The sequence below is a fragment of the Melanerpes formicivorus genome, unplaced genomic scaffold (assembly GCF_026170545.1).
Source record: "Melanerpes formicivorus ecotype bairdi unplaced genomic scaffold, bMelFor1.0.p_v2 SCAF_1, whole genome shotgun sequence".
NCBI classification, from domain to species: Eukaryota; Metazoa; Chordata; class Aves; order Piciformes; family Picidae; genus Melanerpes; species Melanerpes formicivorus.
In genome coordinates, this window is record NW_027142353.1 from 31,852,319 (window position 1) to 31,871,014 (window position 18,696).

Here is an 18,696-nt window from a genome sequence, read left to right on the forward strand (position 1 = left end):
TACAGATGAGACTTCCTCCACCAAACACCTGCTCTGCCAAAATTCTGATCACTCAAAGTCAGCTTCCAGGGCAGCAGATGTCTGTGGGTGAGCCCAGGGGCACCACCTCCTCTGATTGGTTCAGAAAAGAGAAAGTTGCCATCAGATGCCACCTCCTCATGGGCAAGCTCAGCCAGATCCTCCAGCCCGGCAGGCTGGTGTCAGAAGGTCATGAGACATTAATTCCATTTCCGTTACAAACAGCTTTCAGATGTAATGAAATCCTTCATGCAAGACATCTCTGGTCTGGTGAGTGGCAGCAGGAGTCCCAGGCAGAAGGAACCCAGCCTGCATCCTTGGTCCTGTGTGCTGGGGCAGAACCTGAAAGCTCTTGTAGCATGGCATCCAGGATGGCATCCAGAGGGACCTGGACAGGCTGGAGAGGTGAAGCCCAGGTGAACCTCAGGAGGTTCCACAAGAGCAAGTGCAGGGCTCTGCCCCTGGGCTGGAACAATCCTCACTATCAATACAGACTGGGGGAGGAGGGGATGGAAAGCAGCCCTGAGGAAAAGGCCTTGGGGGTGCTGGGGGGGGAGAAGCTGGGCAGGAGCAGGCAGTGTGAGCTTGCAGCACAGAAGGCCAAGGGCAGCCTGGGCTGCAGCCAAAGCAGCACTGGCAGCAGAGCCAGAGAGGTGATTCTGCCACTTTGCTCTGCTCTGGGGAGACCTCACCTGGAGTGCTGTGTGCAGGTCTGGAGCCCTCAGCACAGGAAGGACCTGGAGCTGCTGGAGCAGGTCCAGAGGAGGGCCAGGGAAATGCTCAGGGGGTTGGAGCAGCTCTGCTCTGAGGCCAGGCTGAGGGAGCTGGGGGTGTTCAGCCCAGAGAAGAGAAGGCTCTGGGGAGACCTAAGAGCAGCCTGCCAGTACCTAAAGGAGGCTACAAGAAGGATGGAGAGGGACTGTTTGCAAGGGCCTGCAGGGACAGGACAAGGAGCAGTGGCTTCAACCTAGAGAAGGGCAGATTTAGATTGGATGTGAGGAACAAGTTCTGCCCCATGAGGGTCGTGGAACCCTGGAAGAGGTTGCCCAGGGAGGTATTTGACCCCTTCCCTGGAGATATTCAAGGTGAGGCTGGTCAGGGCTCTGGGCAACCTGAGCTAGCTGAGGATGTCCCTGCTGAGTGCAGAGGGGTTTGGACTGGATGACCTTTGGAGGTCCCTTCTGGCCTGGACCATTCTTTGATGACCCTCCCCATGGGCATGTTGAGTGTCTGGTGGTGAGGACATCCCAGCCCTGAGGGATGTCACAAAGCTCCAGCATTTGAAAAATGCTGCTTTTCACCTCCAGCAAGAGTTTGTGTTGCTTGCAGATGCAAGGTCCCAGCTCCTCGCTCCTGACCACAGATGCTCCATCCAACATCGTCTCATGACCCACCAGTGACTGGAAACCTAGAGCTTAGTGGGAAGGTGCAATGACCCTGGACAGCAACAGCAAAGTTCTCCTACAATCAGCTGCTAACATGATTTCTGGCAACATCCAGCTGGAGGAAGCAAAACAGGAGGCCAAAGGGTCTCAGGAGGCCTCTGCTCCAGATCTTTTTGCCAAGGATTAATTCAACCAGAGAGATTCCAAGAGGAACTCTTTTTCCAGTGATCTTCAGCTGCCTTCTGCATGGACAAAAAGGGCTGCAAAAGTGAGCTTTGCTTGAAAGCTCTTTTTTTAGCCTCCAAATTTGCTTCTCCCAACCCTGCTTGACCCCTAAAATGTCTTTTTTTTTAGGAGGGAGGGAGGGGGGTGGGGCTGGATTGTGTTTAATTCCAGGTGCTGTAGGGCTGGGCTTGAGGCTTCAGGTCCATTCAGTGGAGGTGGCAGGGGCTGGCAGGCAGCCAGGAGCTGCTCTTTTCTTTCCTTCTGTCTTTCTTTTTAACCCTCCCCCCACTATTTACAGTGTCCCCAGCTGGCTACGAGGCATTCAACCTTGGGGACCTGCAAGGACACCCAGCGTGGGCAGCCTGATCTAGTCAGGGGTGTCCCTGCTGACTGCAGGAGACGACCTCTGAGGGTCCCTTCCAACCTGAGGCAGCCTCTGAATCTGTGCCAGGAGGGAGGAGGACACCAGCTGGTAGTCCACCAGCCGGAAGCATGTCCGGAAACCAAGGTGGGGGAGGGTGCTGTGGCTGGTGGCTCCTGGGTGGAGTGAGTTGTGTCCGTTCTCAGCTGCATTCCTCAGATGCTCGTGGAAAGCCCTGGGCTCTCCCCCGTGGGCTGCTGGAGCTTGTTTGCACAAGGTGTGTGTTCTGCTCTGCTCTGGGTAAAGTCACTTCTCCTCCCCAGTTTCCGTCTCCTCCGTGGGAGCTGAGGGAGCAGGGAATTTCTAGAGGGCATGGAGCCATTGCCAACCCCAGCCCGCAAGCCCGGGCAGCCCCAGGATGAGGGTAATGGCTCCAGCCTGGCTGTGGTTGCTAATCTTCATGGCTGCTCCTGCCAAAGCCCTTCTCCCCTGTGGTCCAAGCCTGCCCAGCTTGGCCCTGGGTTCGTGCCAGGATGGGTGAAAGCTCTGAGTTGTCCATCGGAACCCAGGCGCCATCAGGAGCTGGAGGGGCTGCACTTAGGTGGTCTTCAGAGGTCCCTTCTGACCCCTACCATTCTGTGATCCAGACAGACTGTGGCACCTCATTTCCACCACCCCATCCCCTGGAGATCTCCCTGCTGAATGCAGGGGATTGGACAAGAAGACCTTCAAGAGTCCCTTCCAACCCAATGAGTTTGGTGATTCTCTGACCCCACAGCACGCAGCCAAGCCCCTGCCCAGAACCACTCACCTCATGTTTAGGGTTGCCATCACTCAGCCAGGTGAGGCTGGGGGGGAGACCAGCATCTAGGTGATGTTGTCCAACCTCTGCTGAAAGCCAGCAGAAACCCTTAGAAAGGAAGGGAGAGAATAATTTTGGAGGGCAGATTGGGTTTCCAGGGAAAGGAATGGGCCAAGGCCACCATCCCCACGCAATCCCAGCATCCCTGGGCTGTTTTTGCACCAGCTTTTTCACATCCAATTCCTCCCCCCGGGGTTCCTTTCCTTATTGCTCTTTAATAGCCCTGCTCAGAAAGCGTCAAGGCTTGACCACTGGGTTAATGAGTACCGAAGCCGCCATGCCCTCACGACCTGGGGACAGCCTGGCCCCACCACCCAGCCCCTCACCAAGGGATGCCTCCCCACCTCCAACCAGGAGGTGAGCATCTCCGCCCTGCAAACCGCACTGTTGGGCTTGTTGGAAGCCCCTTCCCCCAACAGTCTTTCCGTACAGATGTTTGTTCCCCAGATGTTCGCATGGCAGCCCTCCCTCCCCCAAAAAACCCATGCAGCTGTTAACTTCCCCCCCCACCCCACCTCCACCCAGCCCAGCTGTTTTCCTCACTCCTGTCCAGCTGTGACCCTTCTTCAAGTCCCCTCCAGGGCCCTCCCGCAGGTGCCGGGCGATGGAGCTGGGCGGAGCGAGGCGGCCCCGGGGCGGAGCGGGACCAGGGGCGGGCGGCAGCGGGACGGCCCCCGGGCGCTGAACGGCGCTGAGGCTGCCCCGGCTCATCCCCGCTGCCGGTAAGTGCCGCTTACGGGAAGGGGACGGGACCAGCCGAACCGGGCAGGATGGGATCCAAGAGGGGCAAAGCGAACGGGGTGGGATGGGACCCGCCAGGGGTAGAGCGATCCGGGCAGGATGGTACCAAACAGGGGCATAGCGAGCCGGGCAGGATGGGACCCAACAGGGTCAGAAAGAACCAAGCAGGATGAGACTCACCAGGGGCAGAGTGAAGCGGGCACGATTGGACCCACCAGGGGCAGAGCGAGCCAAGAAGGATGGGACCAAATGGAGGCAGAGTGAGCCGGGCAGGATGGGACCCACCAGGGACAGAGTGCGACAGACAGGATGAGACCAAACACAGTCAGACCACACTGGGCAGGATGGGACTCACCAGAACTGGACCAAAGCAGGGAGGATGGGACCTGAATAGGTCCAGACTAGGAGGGATGGGGCTGAATCGGGCAGGACGAGTCTCACTCGGGTCAAATTGAACCAGTCCAGATGAGACCCACCAGGGTCAGACAAAACAGACTGGATCAAACCCAAGAGTCAGACTGAGCTGGGCAGGATAGGACCTGAGTGGGACAAATCACTGGGTCAGAGCAAACCAGACAGGATGGCACCACCAGGTTCAGACCAAACCAGGCAACATGGGATCTAACTGAGACAAAAGGGGCTGGGCAGGATGGAGCTGAGCTGGGCAGGACTGGGTCTGAGTGTCTCAGACAAAACTGGGTCAGGATGAAACCTGGGTCAGAACAAACTGGGAAGGACCTGGATCAGCCAGGCCAAGTGGAGCAGGATAGAGCCCAACAGGGTCAGACCATGCTGGGCTGGATGGGGCCAGAATGGGAAGGATTGGAGCAGAGTGGCGGAGGCTGAACCAGGCAGGATTGGACTCAAGCAGATCAGATCTACGTGGGCATGATGAGGGAGAACTGGCAAGGATGGAAACAGATCCAGAGAGCACCAGGTCAGAGCTGGAGAGCAGCAGCACATCCATTCAGCTTTGGAGTGGACCCAAAGCCTCCCCAGATCTGCTGGGCTTGGCTCATGGGGAGGTTTGGCAGCTTTCATGGCCAAGCAGAGCTTAAAATGTCACCATGACCCCCATGGCAGGGCTGGTGTGGAGCTCAGGGAGGTGAGCTCAGCCCAGGTCCTCTGCTCTGACAGCCTGGGGTGGTGCTAGCATGTGCCTACAGCTCCTGGGGCATCCACAGGGACCAGCCCCATTGCATGTGGAGTATGCTGGGATCTGCTCCAGGGATCTGCTCCAGGGATCTGCTCTTCCCCAGTCTCTCTCAAGTGTGGGTGGCAGAAGCCTGAGCTCCAGCTTTATACATCTTTATTCCCATGGATTTGAAGAGAAGCACAGCTCATGGGGATGGGCACCAGGAGAAACCCATCCTGGATAAGACTGGGGGAAGGAAAAGGAGGTGCCCTGGCACCACGATGTTTGGCACCAAGAGAAATCCATCACAAAATGAGACCTGAAGGGGGAGTTGAGGGGGTGGAAAGGGTGCCCATGGTGGTGGTGGTGCTCTGCAGGATGGAGTCACCTTTACCTCAGCAGCTTTAAGGTGCCTGAGAAGGAGGAAGGCAGTTGAGAGAGGGAAGTGCTTGCAAACTATCCACATGGAGGATGGCTTCCTCCCTTGGAATCTTTCTTTCTTGGTTTCTCCTGCCCTGGGAGCAGACCATGGTGAGGACATCTTGGTGGCTTTGACAATATGGTCGAGGTGGAAGTGAAAGCTCCAGCTCAGCAGATTTCAAAGGGGATGAAGGGGGAACACTCCCACCCCACATGACAGCCACACGTGGCTGAAGCCACCACATTCCTGTCCCCAAACCCCTCCAGGCTGGTTCCAAACAGCTTCAGGTGTCCATGGATGTGTCCCACCTGTCCCAGCATGGTTGAGGACCGAGGCTTGGGTGTTCTAAGGGACATCTCCATTTACCAAAGTCTGCAGGTGTAATGGTGTGGTCAGAGTGATATTCTGGGATGAGACCTTGAGCAACCTGGGCTGGTGGGAGGTGTCCCTGCCCGTGACAGGGGGGTTGGGACCGGATGATCTTTGAGGTCCCTTCCAACCCAAACCATTCTATGAGTCTATGACAGGGATGGCAATCCTGTGATGCCAGGTGGCTTTGCCACTGATGTTCTCTATCCTTGGGAACTCCCTTCACCTCCCTATGCTTTGGTGCCCCACTTCTAAAAGAAATCATAAAATGGCTTAGATTGAAAAGCCCTTGGAGATCATCTCCTCCAACCTCCACACCATGCCCAGGGACACCTCTCAACTAGACTCAGCTGCTCAAGGCCTCATCCAGCCTGGCCTTGAACACCCCCAGGCAGGAGGCAGCCACAGCCTCCCTGGGCAGCCTGTTTCAGAGTCTCACCACCCTCCTGCTGAAGAACTTCTTCCTCAGCTCCTGTCTGACCCTGCTCTGCCTCAGCTTCAAACCATTCCCCCTTGGCCTGGCTCCAGACACCCTTAGGAAAAGTTCCAGAACACAGCACCAGAACAAGAGGACACAGTCTCAAGCTGCACCAGGGGAGGTTTAGGCTGGATGTTAGGAAGAAGTTCTTCACAGAAGGAGAGATTGGCCTTTGGAATGGGCTGCCCAGGGAGGTGGTGGAGTCTCCATCACTGGAGGTGTTCAGGAGGAGACTTGACAGGGTGCTTGGTGCCATGGTTTAGTTGATTAGGTGGTGTTGGATGATAGGTTGGACTTGATCTCAAAGGTCTCTTCCAACCTGGTTAAATTCTATTCTATTCTATTCTATTCTATTCTATTCTATTCTATTCTATTCTATTCTATTCTATTCTATTCTATTCTATTCTATTCTATTCCTCTGCAGCCTTCCTGGGGGTTCCTTTCAGGAATTGGAAAGGGGGTGGTGGAGGTGGAAGTGAAAGCTATAAATAGAGCTGTATATAAGAGCACAGATGTGTGTATGGAAGCATAAACAGAGAGAGAAATATGGTCAGAGTGCTGTACACACAGGGGTACAATCCCCACACACATAGGGGCAGAGCAGTCTGGAGGTAGAGCAGCTCAGAATCCTCCATCTGGATATTCATAGATTCATGAATGGGTTGGATTGAAAAGGACCTTAAAGCTCATCCAGTTCCAACCCCCTTGCCATGGGCAGGGACACCTCCCACCAGCCCAGGTTGCTCAAGGCCTCATCCAGCCTGGCCTTGAACACCTCCAGGGAGGGGACAGCCACAGCCTCCCTGGGCAACCTGTGCCAGTGTCTCCCCACCGTCACTCTGAAGATTTCTTCCTAATCTCCTGTCTCAGTCTCTCCTCTTCCAGGTTCAATCCCTTCCCCCTTCGTCCTGTCACTCCAAGCCCTTCTCAGAAGTCCCTCCCCAGCTCTCCTGGCGCCCCCTTCAGGTACTGGCAGGCTGCTCTAAGGTCTCCCAGGAGCCTTCTCCAAGCTGAACAGCCCCAACTCTCTCAGCCTGTCCTCATAGGGGAGGTTCTCCAGCCCTCTGATCATCTTCATGGCCTCCTCTGGACCTACTCCAGCAGTTCCATGTCCTTCTTATGCTGGGGTCCCCAGAACTATCTGTGTCTGTGTACGGCCATAGATGGTGGCCAAGAATGCCAATGGCATCCTGGCCTGCATCAGGAACAGTGTGGCCAGCAGGAGCAGGGAGGTCATTCTGCCCCTGTACTCAGCACTGGTTAGGCCACACCTTGAGTCCTGTGTCCAGTTCTGGGTCCCTCAGTTTAGGAAAGATGTTGAGATGCTGGAAGGTGTCCAGAGAAGGGCAATGAAGCTGGGGAGGGGTCTGGAGCACAGCCCTGTGAGGAGAGGCTGAGGGAGCTGGGGTTGCTTAGCCTGGAGAAGAGGAGGCTCAGGGGAGACCTTATTGCTCTCTACAACTACCTGAAGGGAGGTTGTAGCCAGGTGGGGGTTGGTCTCTTCTCCCAGGCACCCAGCACCAGAACAAGAGGACACAGTCTCAGGCTGTGCCAGGGGAGGTTTGGGCTGGATGTGAGGAAGAAGTTCTTCCCAGAAAGAGAGATTGGCCATGGGAATGTGCTGCCCAGGGAGGTGGTGGAGTCACCATCACTGGAAGTGTTTAAAATGAGCCTGGATGAGGCACTCAGTGCCATGGTTTAGTTGATTGGATGATGTTGGGTGATAGTTTGGACTGGATGATCTCAAAGGTCTATTCCAGCCTGGTTAATTCGGTGATTCTCTGGTTCTGTGTTTGTAGATAAATGTACAGAGGTAGACTGGAACTGGGTGGTCTGTAAGGTGCCTTCCAAACCATGGCATCCTCCAATTCTGTATTTATGTGTAGAGGAGTAGATGACACTAAAATAGAGAAGACTGAGAGGGGATCTAATAAATGTTTATCAATATCTGAGGGCTGGGGGTCAGGAGGGAGGGGACAGGCTCTGCTCAGTTGCACCCTGGGATAGGACAAGGGGCAATGGATATAAACTACAGCACAGGAGGTTCCACAGGTTCTTCACTGTGAGGGTCACAGAGCCCTGGGACAGGCTGCTCAGGGAGGTTGTGGAGTCTCCTTCTCTGGAGGCTTTCCAGACCCATCTGGATGTGTTCCTGTGTGACCTGTGCTGGATTCTATGCTCCTGCTCTGGCAGAGGGGGTTGGACTCAATGACCTTTGGAGGTCCCTTCCAACCCCTAACATCCTATGGTCCTATGGATGGGATGTTGTTCTGCTGGAGGGTAGGGAAGCTCTAGAGTGGGATCTGGCCAAGGTGGATCAATTGGCTGATGTCAGTTGACCAAGGTTTAATAAAGCCAAGTGCTGAGTCCTGGACTTGGGTCACAACAACCCCATGAACACTCCAGGCCCAGGGCAGAATAGCTAGAATGTGCCTGGTGGAAAAGGACCAGGGGGTTTGGGGGTGTTGGTTAACAGGAGGCTGAAGATGAGCCAGGGGGTGCCCAGGTGGCCAAGAAGGGCAGCAGCAGGCTGGCCTGGAGCAGCAATGGTGTGGCCAGCAACAGCAGGGCAGGGATTGTGCCCCTGGACTGGGCACTGCTGAGGCTTCACCTTAAACCCTGTGTTCAGTTTTGGGCCCCTCACCCCAAGAAGGACATTAAGGGCTGGAGCAGGTCCTGAGAAGGGCAAGAAAGCTGGGGAAGGGTCTGGAGAACAGGGTTGGGGAAGAAGAGCTGAGAGAACTGGAGGTGTTCAGTCTGGAGAAGTGGAGGCTCAGGGGAGATCTCATTGCTCTCTACAACTCCCTGAGAGGAGGCTGGAGCCAGGTTGGGGGTTGGTCTCTTCTCCCCAGTCTCAGGTGACAGAAGGAGAGGAAATGGCCTGAAATTGTGCCAGGGGAGGGTTAGGTAGGGGATTAGGAAGAATTTGTTTCCTGCAAGAGTGGTCAGGGATTGGAAGAGGCTGCCCAGGGTGGAGTCCCCAGCCCTGGAGGTGTTCAAGAAACCTGTGAGTGGCACCTGGGGACATGGTTTAATGGCCCTGGTGGTGTTGGGGTGATGGTTGGACTCAATGATCTCAGAGGTCTCTTCCAACCCACACAATTCCATGTGTGCACACACAGGTGAACATGGCTCTGTGTGTGCCTGTATGTCTGTCCCCTACTGGTCTGTACAAGCCCAGCTGAGACCAGACCATCTTATTGCACCTTCCCCATCTCCCAGCACTGCCCATTTCCAGCAGGAAAATGCTGCCAGCTTCCTCAGAGCATCCCTGAGACACGGATTTATTTTAGCACTGGGGCACCAATGCATAGGAAGGGGAAGTGAGCCACCAAAAGGGCAGGCAGCACTGCTGGCAAAGCCACCTGGTGTCACCAGAGGGACCACCCCTGTCCATGTCACATCAGACATCATCAGGAAGTTCTTTACAGTGAGGGTGATGAAATACTGGAACAGGTTGCTCAGAGAGGTGGTTGAGACCCCATCCCTGGGGGTGTTCAAGGAGAAACTTGATGGGCCCCTGAGCAACCTGATCTAGTTAGCAGTGTCCCTGCTGGCTGCAGCAGGCTTGGGCAGGGTGAACTTCAGGGCTCCCTTTCAACCTGATTCTGTGATGCCAAGCACCCAAAATTCCACTCTGGGCCAGTCTGGTCTCACCATTAAACCTTCAGGCTTTGGTAAATGGAGATGTCCCTTAGAACACCCAAGCCTCGGTCCTCAACCATGCTGGGACAGGTGGGACACATCCATGGACACCTGAAGCTGTTTGGAACCAGCCTGGAGGGGTTTGGGGACAGGAATGTGGTGGCTTCAGCCACGTGTGGCTGTCATGTGGGGTGGGAGTGTTCCCCCTTCATCCCCTTTGAAATCTGCTGAGCTGGAGCTTTCACTTCCACCTCGACCATATTGTCAAAGCCACCAAGATGTCCTCACCATGGTCTGCTCCCAGGGCAGGAGAAACCAAGAAAGAAAGATTCCAAGGGAGGAAGCCATCCTCCATGTGGATAGTTTGCAAGCACTTCCCTCTCTCAACTGCCTTCCTCCTTCTCAGGCACCTTAAAGCTGCTGAGGTAAAGGTGACTCCATCCTGCAGAGCACCACCACCACCATGGGCACCCTTTCCACCCCCTCAACTCCCCCTTCAGGTCTCATTTTGTGATGGATTTCTCTTGGTGCCAAACATCGTGGTGCCAGGGCACCTCCTTTTCCTTCCCCCAGTCTTATCCAGGATGGGTTTCTCCTGGTGCCCATCCCCATGAGCTGTGCTTCTCTTCAAATCCATGGGAATAAAGATGTATAAAGCTGGAGCTCAGGCTTCTGCCACCCACACTTGAGAGAGACTGGGGAAGAGCAGATCCCTGGAGCAGATCCCTGGAGCAGATCCCAGCATACTCCACATGCAATGGGGCTGGTCCCTGTGGATGCCCCAGGAGCTGTAGGCACATGCTAGCACCACCCCAGGCTGTCAGAGCAGAGGACCTGGGCTGAGCTCACCTCCCTGAGCTCCACACCAGCCCTGCCATGGGGGTCATGGTGACATTTTAAGCTCTGCTTGGCCATGAAAGCTGCCAAACCTCCCCATGAGCCAAGCCCAGCAGATCTGGGGAGGCTTTGGGTCCACTCCAAAGCTGAATGGATGTGCTGCTGCTCTCCAGCTCTGACCTGGTGCTCTCTGGATCTGTTTCCATCTTTGCCAGTTCTCCCAGTCCATTGGGACCCTCATGGCTCTCATCCTGTCCAGTCCAGCCCCATCCTGCCCATTGTGGTCTGACCCACTCTGGTCCCACCCTGCTCAGCTCAGTCTGACTCTGTTGGATCTGATCCAGTCTGGTTTGTCTGACTGTGGCGGGGCTCATCCTGCCTGGTTCAATCTGACCCTGGTGGGTCTCATTTTGTCCAGTCCAGCCCCATCCTGCCTGCTGTTGTCTGACCCATTGAGGTCCCATCCTCCCTGGTTTGGTCTGACTCTGGTGCCTCATTTTTGTCTGACTCAGGCCCAATCTTGCCCAGCCCAGCTCCATCCTGCTGCAAAAAGGACCTTTTGGGGTTATTCCAGCAGGCCACCTCCTGCCCAAGGGACCTGCCAGGGGCACAGCAGCAGGATGAAGTTAAGGATCTTGATGTGGTTTCCTGAAGTGGCAGCAGTGATGGTCTCTGGCTGGTGGCAGCTTGTGGGCTTCCAGCAGGTACAGCTGTGGGGAGGATTCTCCAGTGTCTAATACGAAGGTTGTTCTCACCACATCCTGCAGACAGCATTTTCCTGGGGTTGAGAGGGATTTTCCTCTTCTCTACCTTTCCTAACCCTCCCTGAGGTTCAGTGACTTGTTTCGCTCCAGAGGGTGATGCTCAATGGCTTGAAGTCCAGATGGAGAGCAGTGCCAAGTGGTGTCCCTCAGGGGTCTGTGCTGGGACCTGTGCTGGTTAATATTTGTATCAATGCCACAGAGAGCAGGATCCAGGCACCATCAGTAGTGTGCAGATGGCACCAAGCTGAGTGGGGCTGTGGATCCACCAGAGGGACAGGATGGCATCCAGAGGGTCCTGGACAGGCTGGAGAGGTGAAGCCCAGGTGAACCTCAGGAGGTTCCACAAAAGCAAGTGCAGGGCTCTGCCCCTGGGCTGGAACAATCCTCACTATCAATACAGACTGGGGGAGGAGGGGATGGAAAGCAGCCCTGAGGAAAAGGCCTTGGGGGTGCTGGGGGGGGAGAAGCTGGACAGGAGCAGGCAGAAGGCCAAGAGCAGCCTGGGCTGCAGCCAAAGCAGCACTGGCAGCAGAGCCAGAGAGGTGATTCTGCCACTTTGCTCTGCTCTGGGGAGACCTCACCTGGAGTGCTGTGTGCAGGTCTGGAGCCCTCAGCACAGGAAGGACCTGGAGCTGCTGGAGCAGGTCCAGAGGAGGGCCAGGGAAATGCTCAGGGGGTTGGAGCAGCTCTGCTCTGAGGCCAGGCTGAGGGAGCTGGGGGTGTTCAGCCTGGAGAAGAGAAGGCTCTGGGGAGACCTAAGAGCAGCCTGCCAGTACCTGAAGGGGGCTACAGGAAGGATGGAGAGAGACTGTTTGCAGAGGCCTGCAGGGACAGGATGAGAGGCAATGGCTTCAAACTAGAGCAGAGCAGATTTAGATTGGATGTGAGGAGGAATTTCTTTACTATGAGGGTGGTGGAACAGTGGAACAGGAGCCCATGTGGTGCCATGGTGCAGTGCCAGGTAGAATCATGCTGTGCAGTGTTGTGTGGTGCCCATGGTGCTGTGTGGTGCCCATGGTGCAGTGTTGTGTAGTGTCCCTGGTGCTGTGCCAGGCAGAATCATTCTGTGCAGTGCCAAGTGCTGCCCATGGTGCACTGCCATACAGAACCATGTCATGCAGGGTAGTGTTCAACCTGCTGTGCAGTGCCATGTGGTGCCCATGGTGCTTTGTCTGGCACTGCTCACCCATGCTTTGCTGTGCCAGGAGCACAGTTCCTACCCTGCCATCATGCCATGTGATGCCCAGGGTGCCATGCCATGCAGGGCAATGCCCACCCTGCCACCCAAGTTTCTGTTCCACATCACCCCTGAGTGCTGTCGTTGGGTGGAAAGGGGAAGCATTGCTCAACAGGGTGAGCACAGCTCCCTGGAGCCCTAGATGTGCCCCTATGCTGGGCACAGCAGCAAGTCCCAGCACCCTGGAGCACCTCCTGGCACCCTCTGATACCCTGTGGCACCCCAGCAGGTAAGATGCCCTTCTGGGGCCCCAAAACTCCTCTTGCCCCCCACCTTGTCCCCAGTGTCATGGTGAGGCTCCTGTGGGCACATATGGATGGCAGAGGTCTCCCTGGGTGTCCAGGGTGGGTGCTGCCCTAGCTTGGGGTCCTGGTGGAGGTTCTGGGGGTGGGGGCAAGGGATAGGGCAGGTCACAGCCCTGGGGCACATAATGGCTTGGAGGTGGCTGAGGTGGGCAGTGGCACTGCCTGGAGCTGGGTGGCAGTGGGGCACAATGAGAGTTCAGTGGGGTGCCAGGGGGAATCAGTGGAGTGCTAAGGGGGGATAGGAGGGACATGTGGCAGCAGGAGTAGTTGGGGTGGGAGGTGGTCTTCAAGCCCAGAACACTCTCAAAACCAGAGGAGCTCTGTGTGTGTCCCCAAAACTCTCCCCAAGCCTGACGCTGTGAGTGGGCTGTCCCTGGGGCTGGATCCCCAGAGATCCAAACTGGGGCCACCATGGTAGCAGGAGCTAACAAGGTGGCCCCTGGACTTCTGGGTCCCCATCCCTGTGGTCCCCTCTGCCCCATGCACCCAGCCAGAGCTTGGCCACCTCTTTCCCAGCCTCAGTTTCCCTTTCAAACAGGTGTGGCCACCCAATTCCAGGCAGGCTCATTCCCACCTCCAGGTGGTGAGACACTGGCACAGGTTGCCCAGGGAGGTGGTGCAAACCTCATCCCTGGAGGTTTTTAAGGCCAGGCTGGAGGTGGCTGTGAGCAACCTGATGCAGTGTGAGGTGTCTCTGCCCATGAAAGGGGGATTGGACCTGGATGATCCTTGAGGTCCCTTCCAGCCCCGACAAATCTATGGTTCTATGATTCTGTGACACGTGGGGGAAGTGGGTGATGGCCCCATGCCAACAGCCAGGCTTACAGACAGGTCTCCAGTGACAGAGGAAGTGAGAGGAGGAAGGAGAGGAACCTCATGAGGTTCAATAAGGATAATAGCAGGGTCCTGCACTTGGGAAGGAAGAATAAACTGCAGCAGGACAGGCTGGGAGGTGATCTGCTGCAGAGCAGCCCTGGGGAGAAGGACCTGGGAGTCCTGGTGGGCACCAAGTTCTGCATGGGCCAGCAATGTGCCCTGGTGGCCAAGAAGGCCAATGGGATCCTGGGATCCTGCATTCAGCAGAGTGTGGCCAGCAGATCCAGGGAGGTTCTCCTCCCCCTCTACTCTGCCCTGCTGAGACCTCACCTGGAGTACTGCATCCAGTTCTGGGCTCCCCAGTTCAGGAGGGATCTGCTGGAGAGAGTCCAAGGGAGGGCTACCAGGATGCTGAAGGGACCTGGAGCTCTGCCTGGTGAGGAGAGGCTGAGAGCCCTGGGGGTGGTTAGTCTGGAGAGGAGAAGGCTGAGAGGGGATTTATTTAATAAGACCATCAATATCTGAGGGCTGGGGGTCAGTAGGGAGGGGACAAGCTCTGCTCAGTTGCACCATGGGATAGGACAAGGGGCAATGGATGTAAACTCCACCACAGGAGGTTCCAGCTCAACATGAGGAGGAACTTACTCACTGTGAGGGTGACAGAGTCCTGGAACAGGCTGCCCAGGGAGGTTGTGGAGTCTCCTTCTCTGGAGGCTTTCCAGCCCCATCTGGATGTGTTCCTGTATAAGCTGTGCTGGATTCTATGGCCCTGCTCTGGCAGAGGGGGTTGGACTCGATGATCTCCAGAGGTCCCTTCCAACCACTAGCATCCTGGGATCCTATGATTCTGTCAACACTTCCAAGCTGCTGCAAGCCAGGAGCATGTAGCACCCACGGGTGGCCTGGCAAGGCATCCAGCCAAGTGACAGAGCTGGGGTTCAGGGATCTCTCCAAGCCTCTAAGAAGAGCAGATGGCCTCTTCCCCAGCTCAGAGCAGCCCACGGACCACACGGATGGGCTCTCTGTGCCCACAAACCTCTGGGACCGGCGTGTCACCAGCACCACTTCCCGGCTGACAGCAACCACAAACCATCTGTGGGGAGTGTTGGAGTCCATGCCCTGAAGCTCCAAAGGACAGCAGGCTCTGGTGAGCAGTCACAGGGCTTTGGCACCCCCTGCAGAGGAGGAGGAATCTGTGCTGGGACCATGGCACAGTTTCCTCTCCCATACTGAGCTGAGAGGGTGGTTTGGCAAGGCTTTCTGTGGAGCGCGAAGGGCAGAGGGAAGTGAAGGTGAGGTGGTGGTGATCACAGCCACCAAGCTGTACTAGCTGGCACCACCCTGGCATGGTCCCACAAGCTTCAATACACCATCCTGATGAAGCCCTAAATTCATCGGCCTGGTTTAGGATCACAAAGTGGTTTGGGTTGGAAGGGAGGTTTGGAGGTCATCCAGTCCAACCCCTCTGCTCTCAGCAGGGACATCTCCAACTAGAGCAGGTTGCTCAGATACCCAAACAACCTGACCTGCAATGGTGCCAGCCATGGGGCATCTCCCACCTCTCTGGGCAACCTGGGACAGGCCTCATCACCCTCAGTGTCAAACATTTCTCCCTTCTTTCCAGTCTGAATCTCTCTCTTTGAGTGTCAAACCATCACCCCTTGTCCTGTCCCAACAGGCCCTGCTTTGGCCTCACTCCAGCAGGTCCCTGGCTGTGCTCTGAGGCCTCCAGAGCTGCCCCAGCACTGCAGGTGAGGTCTGAGCAGAGCACAGCAGAGGGGCAGAATCCCCTCCCTGCCCCTGCTGCCCACACTGCTGGGGATCAGCTCAGCACAGGGCTGGCTCTGGGCTGGCAGCTCTCAGTGCCAGCTCAAGTCCAGCCTTGCACCCAGCAGCATCCCCAAGCCCTTCTCCACAGGGCTGCTCTGGAGTCCTTCATCCCTCCAGCCAAGATCATAGAATCACAGAATCATAGAATCACAGAATCTCAGAATCAATCACAGAATCACACAGAATCAACCAGGTTGGAAGAGACCTCCAAGATCATCAAGTCCAACTGATCACCCAGCCCTAACTAATCAACCAGACTGTGGAACTGAGTGCCTCAAACAGGCTCTCCTTAAACCCCTCCTCCGATGTCAACCCCACCACCTCCCTGGGGTCACCCCCACCCCAGGAGGATGGAGCTACAGGGCTGCAGGTTCACCCTGCTGGGGCTGCAGGTGAAGCCATCAACCATTCCCTTTGTCATCCACAGCTGCTGCTGCCGCTGCCGAGGGGCTCCCCAGACAGGAGGGACCAAGGCACCATGGAGAACTGGACAGCCCTGGCGGGGACTCGGAGGAACTCCTGCACCTTCCACGAGGAGTTCAAGCACGTCCTGCTGCCCCTGGTCTACTCGGTGGTCTTCTTGCTGGGGCTGCCCCTGAACGCGGTGGTCATCGGGCAGATCTGGGCCACCCGGCAGGCCCTCAGCCGCACCACCATCTACATGCTGAACCTGGCCACTGCCGACCTCCTCTACGTCTGCTCCCTGCCCCTCCTCATCTACAACTACACCCAGAAGGACTATTGGCCCTTTGGGGACTTCACCTGCAGGCTGGTCCGCTTCCAGTTCTACACCAATCTTCACGGCAGCATCCTCTTCCTCACCTGCATCAGCATCCAGCGCTACCTGGGCATCTGCCACCCCTTGGCCTCCTGGCACAAGAAGAAGGGCAAGAAGCTGACCTGGCTGGTGTGCGGTGCTGGCTGGCTGGTGGTGGCCGCCCAGTGCCTGCCCACCTTCGTCTTCGCCTCCACCGGCACCCAGCGCAACCGCACCGTCTGCTACGACCTGAGCCCTCCCGAGGGCTCCGCCGCCTACTTCCCGTATGGCATTACCCTGACAGTCACCGGCTTCCTGCTGCCCTTCACCGCCATCCTGGGCTGCTACTGCCGCATGGCTCGGATCCTGTGCCGGAGGGACGAGCTGCTGGGGCTGGCGGTGCGGCAGCGGAAGGGCAAGGCCGTGAGGATGGTGGTGATGGTGGTCATCGTCTTCTCCGTCAGCTTCCTCCCCTTCCACCTCACCAAGAGCCTCTACCTGCTGGCGCGCTCCTCACCCGCCCTGCCGTGCCCGGCCCTGCAGGCCTTCGCCGCCGCCTACAAGTCCACGCGGCCCTTCGCCAGCGCCAACAGCGTCCTGGACCCCATCCTCTTCTACTTTACCCAGCGGCGGTTCCGCGAGAGCACAAAGTCCCTGCTGGGCAAGGTCAGCTCCCGCTGGAGGAACGACCGCTGCAGCCCCTACGGCTCCTAGGGGGTCACAACATCCAGCACAGCGTCGCAGAGCGTCAGAGGTTGGAAGGGACCTCCAGAGATCATCAGGTCCAACACCCCTGCCAGAGCAGCATCACCCAGGGTAGTCTGCACAGGAAGGCATCCAGGTGGCTTTGGAAAGTCTCCAGACAAGGACACTCCACAACCTCCATGGGCAGCCTGCTCCAGGGCTCTGGCACCCTCACACCAAAGAAGTTTCTCCTCAGGTTGAGCTGAAACCTTCTGTGTTCAAGTTTGTATCCATTGCTCCATGGCTTATTGCTGTGCAGCACCCAAAAGAGCTTGGCCCCCTCCACTTGACAGTCACCCCTCAGAGACTGAGAGACCTTGATCAGATCCCCTCTCAGCCTTCTCTTCCCCACACTAAACAGACCCAGGGCTCTCAGTCTCTCTTCACAGGGCAGATGCTCAAGTCCCCTAAGCATCCTCCTGGCTCTCCCTTGGACTCTCTCCAGCAGGTCTCTGTCTCTCTTGCACTGGGGAGCCCAGAACTGGACACAGGATTGCAGCTGTGGTCTCAGCAGGGCAGAGCAGAGGGGCAGAAGAACTTCCCTGGCCCTGCTGGCCACACTTCTCTTGCTGCACCCCAGGATGCCATTGGCTGTCTTGGCCACAAGGGCACATTGCTGTCCCCTGCAGAACTTGCTGCCCACCAGCACTCCAAGGTCTTTCTCCATGGAGCTGCTTTCCAGCAGGGCAGCCTCTAACCTGTCCTGGTGCCTGTTGTTGTTCCTCCCCAGATGCAGGAAGCTGCATTTGTCCTTACTGAACTTCATGAGGCTACCTCAGTGCCATTGGGACCAGGCATGCAGCAATTTGGCATTGAAGCTCCCTGTGGAGCAGGGATGGTTTCACTGGGGGAGGTGTGTGTGGTGCACTGGAGGGTAGGAGGACAGCATCTGCCCAGCTTTCAGCACTTTCCTCCCATCTCCAGCCTGCAATGAGACAGTATTAACCCCACCTAGTGCTCTCTCTGGCTTGGCTGCTCACTCTGAGCATCTAAGGACCATGTTTCATCGGTGGTCAAGCCACCAATGCAGTGGTGGGACCTTGGAGAAGGTGGTGGGACCATGAAGGACAAGGTGGGACCATGGAGACACAGTCCCTGGCTCAGGGTGAGCTTCCAGTGGACAGCTTCATCCCCTTCTCATTTAAAGATTCCCTGCTAAGGCTGTTTGAAGGTTGGAGAAGGTTAATTCAGTTGATATCTGTCTGGAGAACATGGGGCTGTGTGATTCTCCAGCTCAAGACCTCTCATGGATGGTTTTGAGGGTAGTACTGGGACATTCCTATCCTCCTAGTCCCCAGAATGAGGCCACACCAGTAAAAGACATGGGCCCATTGGTACCACTGGTGGTGCAAAACAATGGCAGCATGCCTGGCCAGACTGGGAAGTGGGAAGGAGGACACAACCCATGCTGGATTTGCCACCCAAGAGAGAACTGTGGGCTGGGTTAGACACAAGCCAACAGTGTTGTCACCTTCCTGGAGATCTCCAGCATCACCTTTGCTCAGCCCAGCATCCCAAATCTGGCCCACCCTGGCATTCTTGGTGACCTACTCTCACTTCCTAGTGAGAGGAGGATGATGAGGATCCACCAAAATCAGAGCCAGCACACCTGGAGACAATGCCCAGACTTGGGAAACCACCACCACCAAGCTGCTTGGTGTCTTTGGCCATGTCACCAACCACCACCACCACCAAGCTGCCCGGTGTCTTTGGCCATGTCACCAACCACCACCACCAAGCTGCCCGGTGTCTTTGGCCATGTCACC

The 18,696-nt window shown here is 56.6% G+C and overlaps 1 protein-coding gene and 1 long non-coding RNA gene across 2 annotated transcripts; one reads left to right on the top strand and one right to left on the bottom strand.

Moving 5' to 3' along the window:
- Positions 1-291: 291 nt before the first annotated feature.
- Positions 292-3,432, bottom strand: LOC137441544 (uncharacterized). The gene is made up of 3 exons (XR_010987430.1): positions 3,395-3,432; positions 2,801-2,899; positions 292-415 (listed from the first exon to the last, which is right to left on the bottom strand). It is a non-coding gene; the product is annotated as an uncharacterized lncRNA (long non-coding RNA).
- A 12,464-nt stretch (positions 3,433-15,896) lies between these two features.
- On the top strand, positions 15,897-17,416 carry P2RY6 (pyrimidinergic receptor P2Y6). The gene has a single exon (XM_068137466.1). It carries the CDS (start codon positions 15,908-15,910, stop codon positions 16,898-16,900), a length of 993 nt encoding a protein of 330 aa, XP_067993567.1. The 5' UTR covers positions 15,897-15,907; the 3' UTR covers positions 16,901-17,416.
- The last annotated feature ends 1,280 nt before the right edge of the window (positions 17,417-18,696 follow it).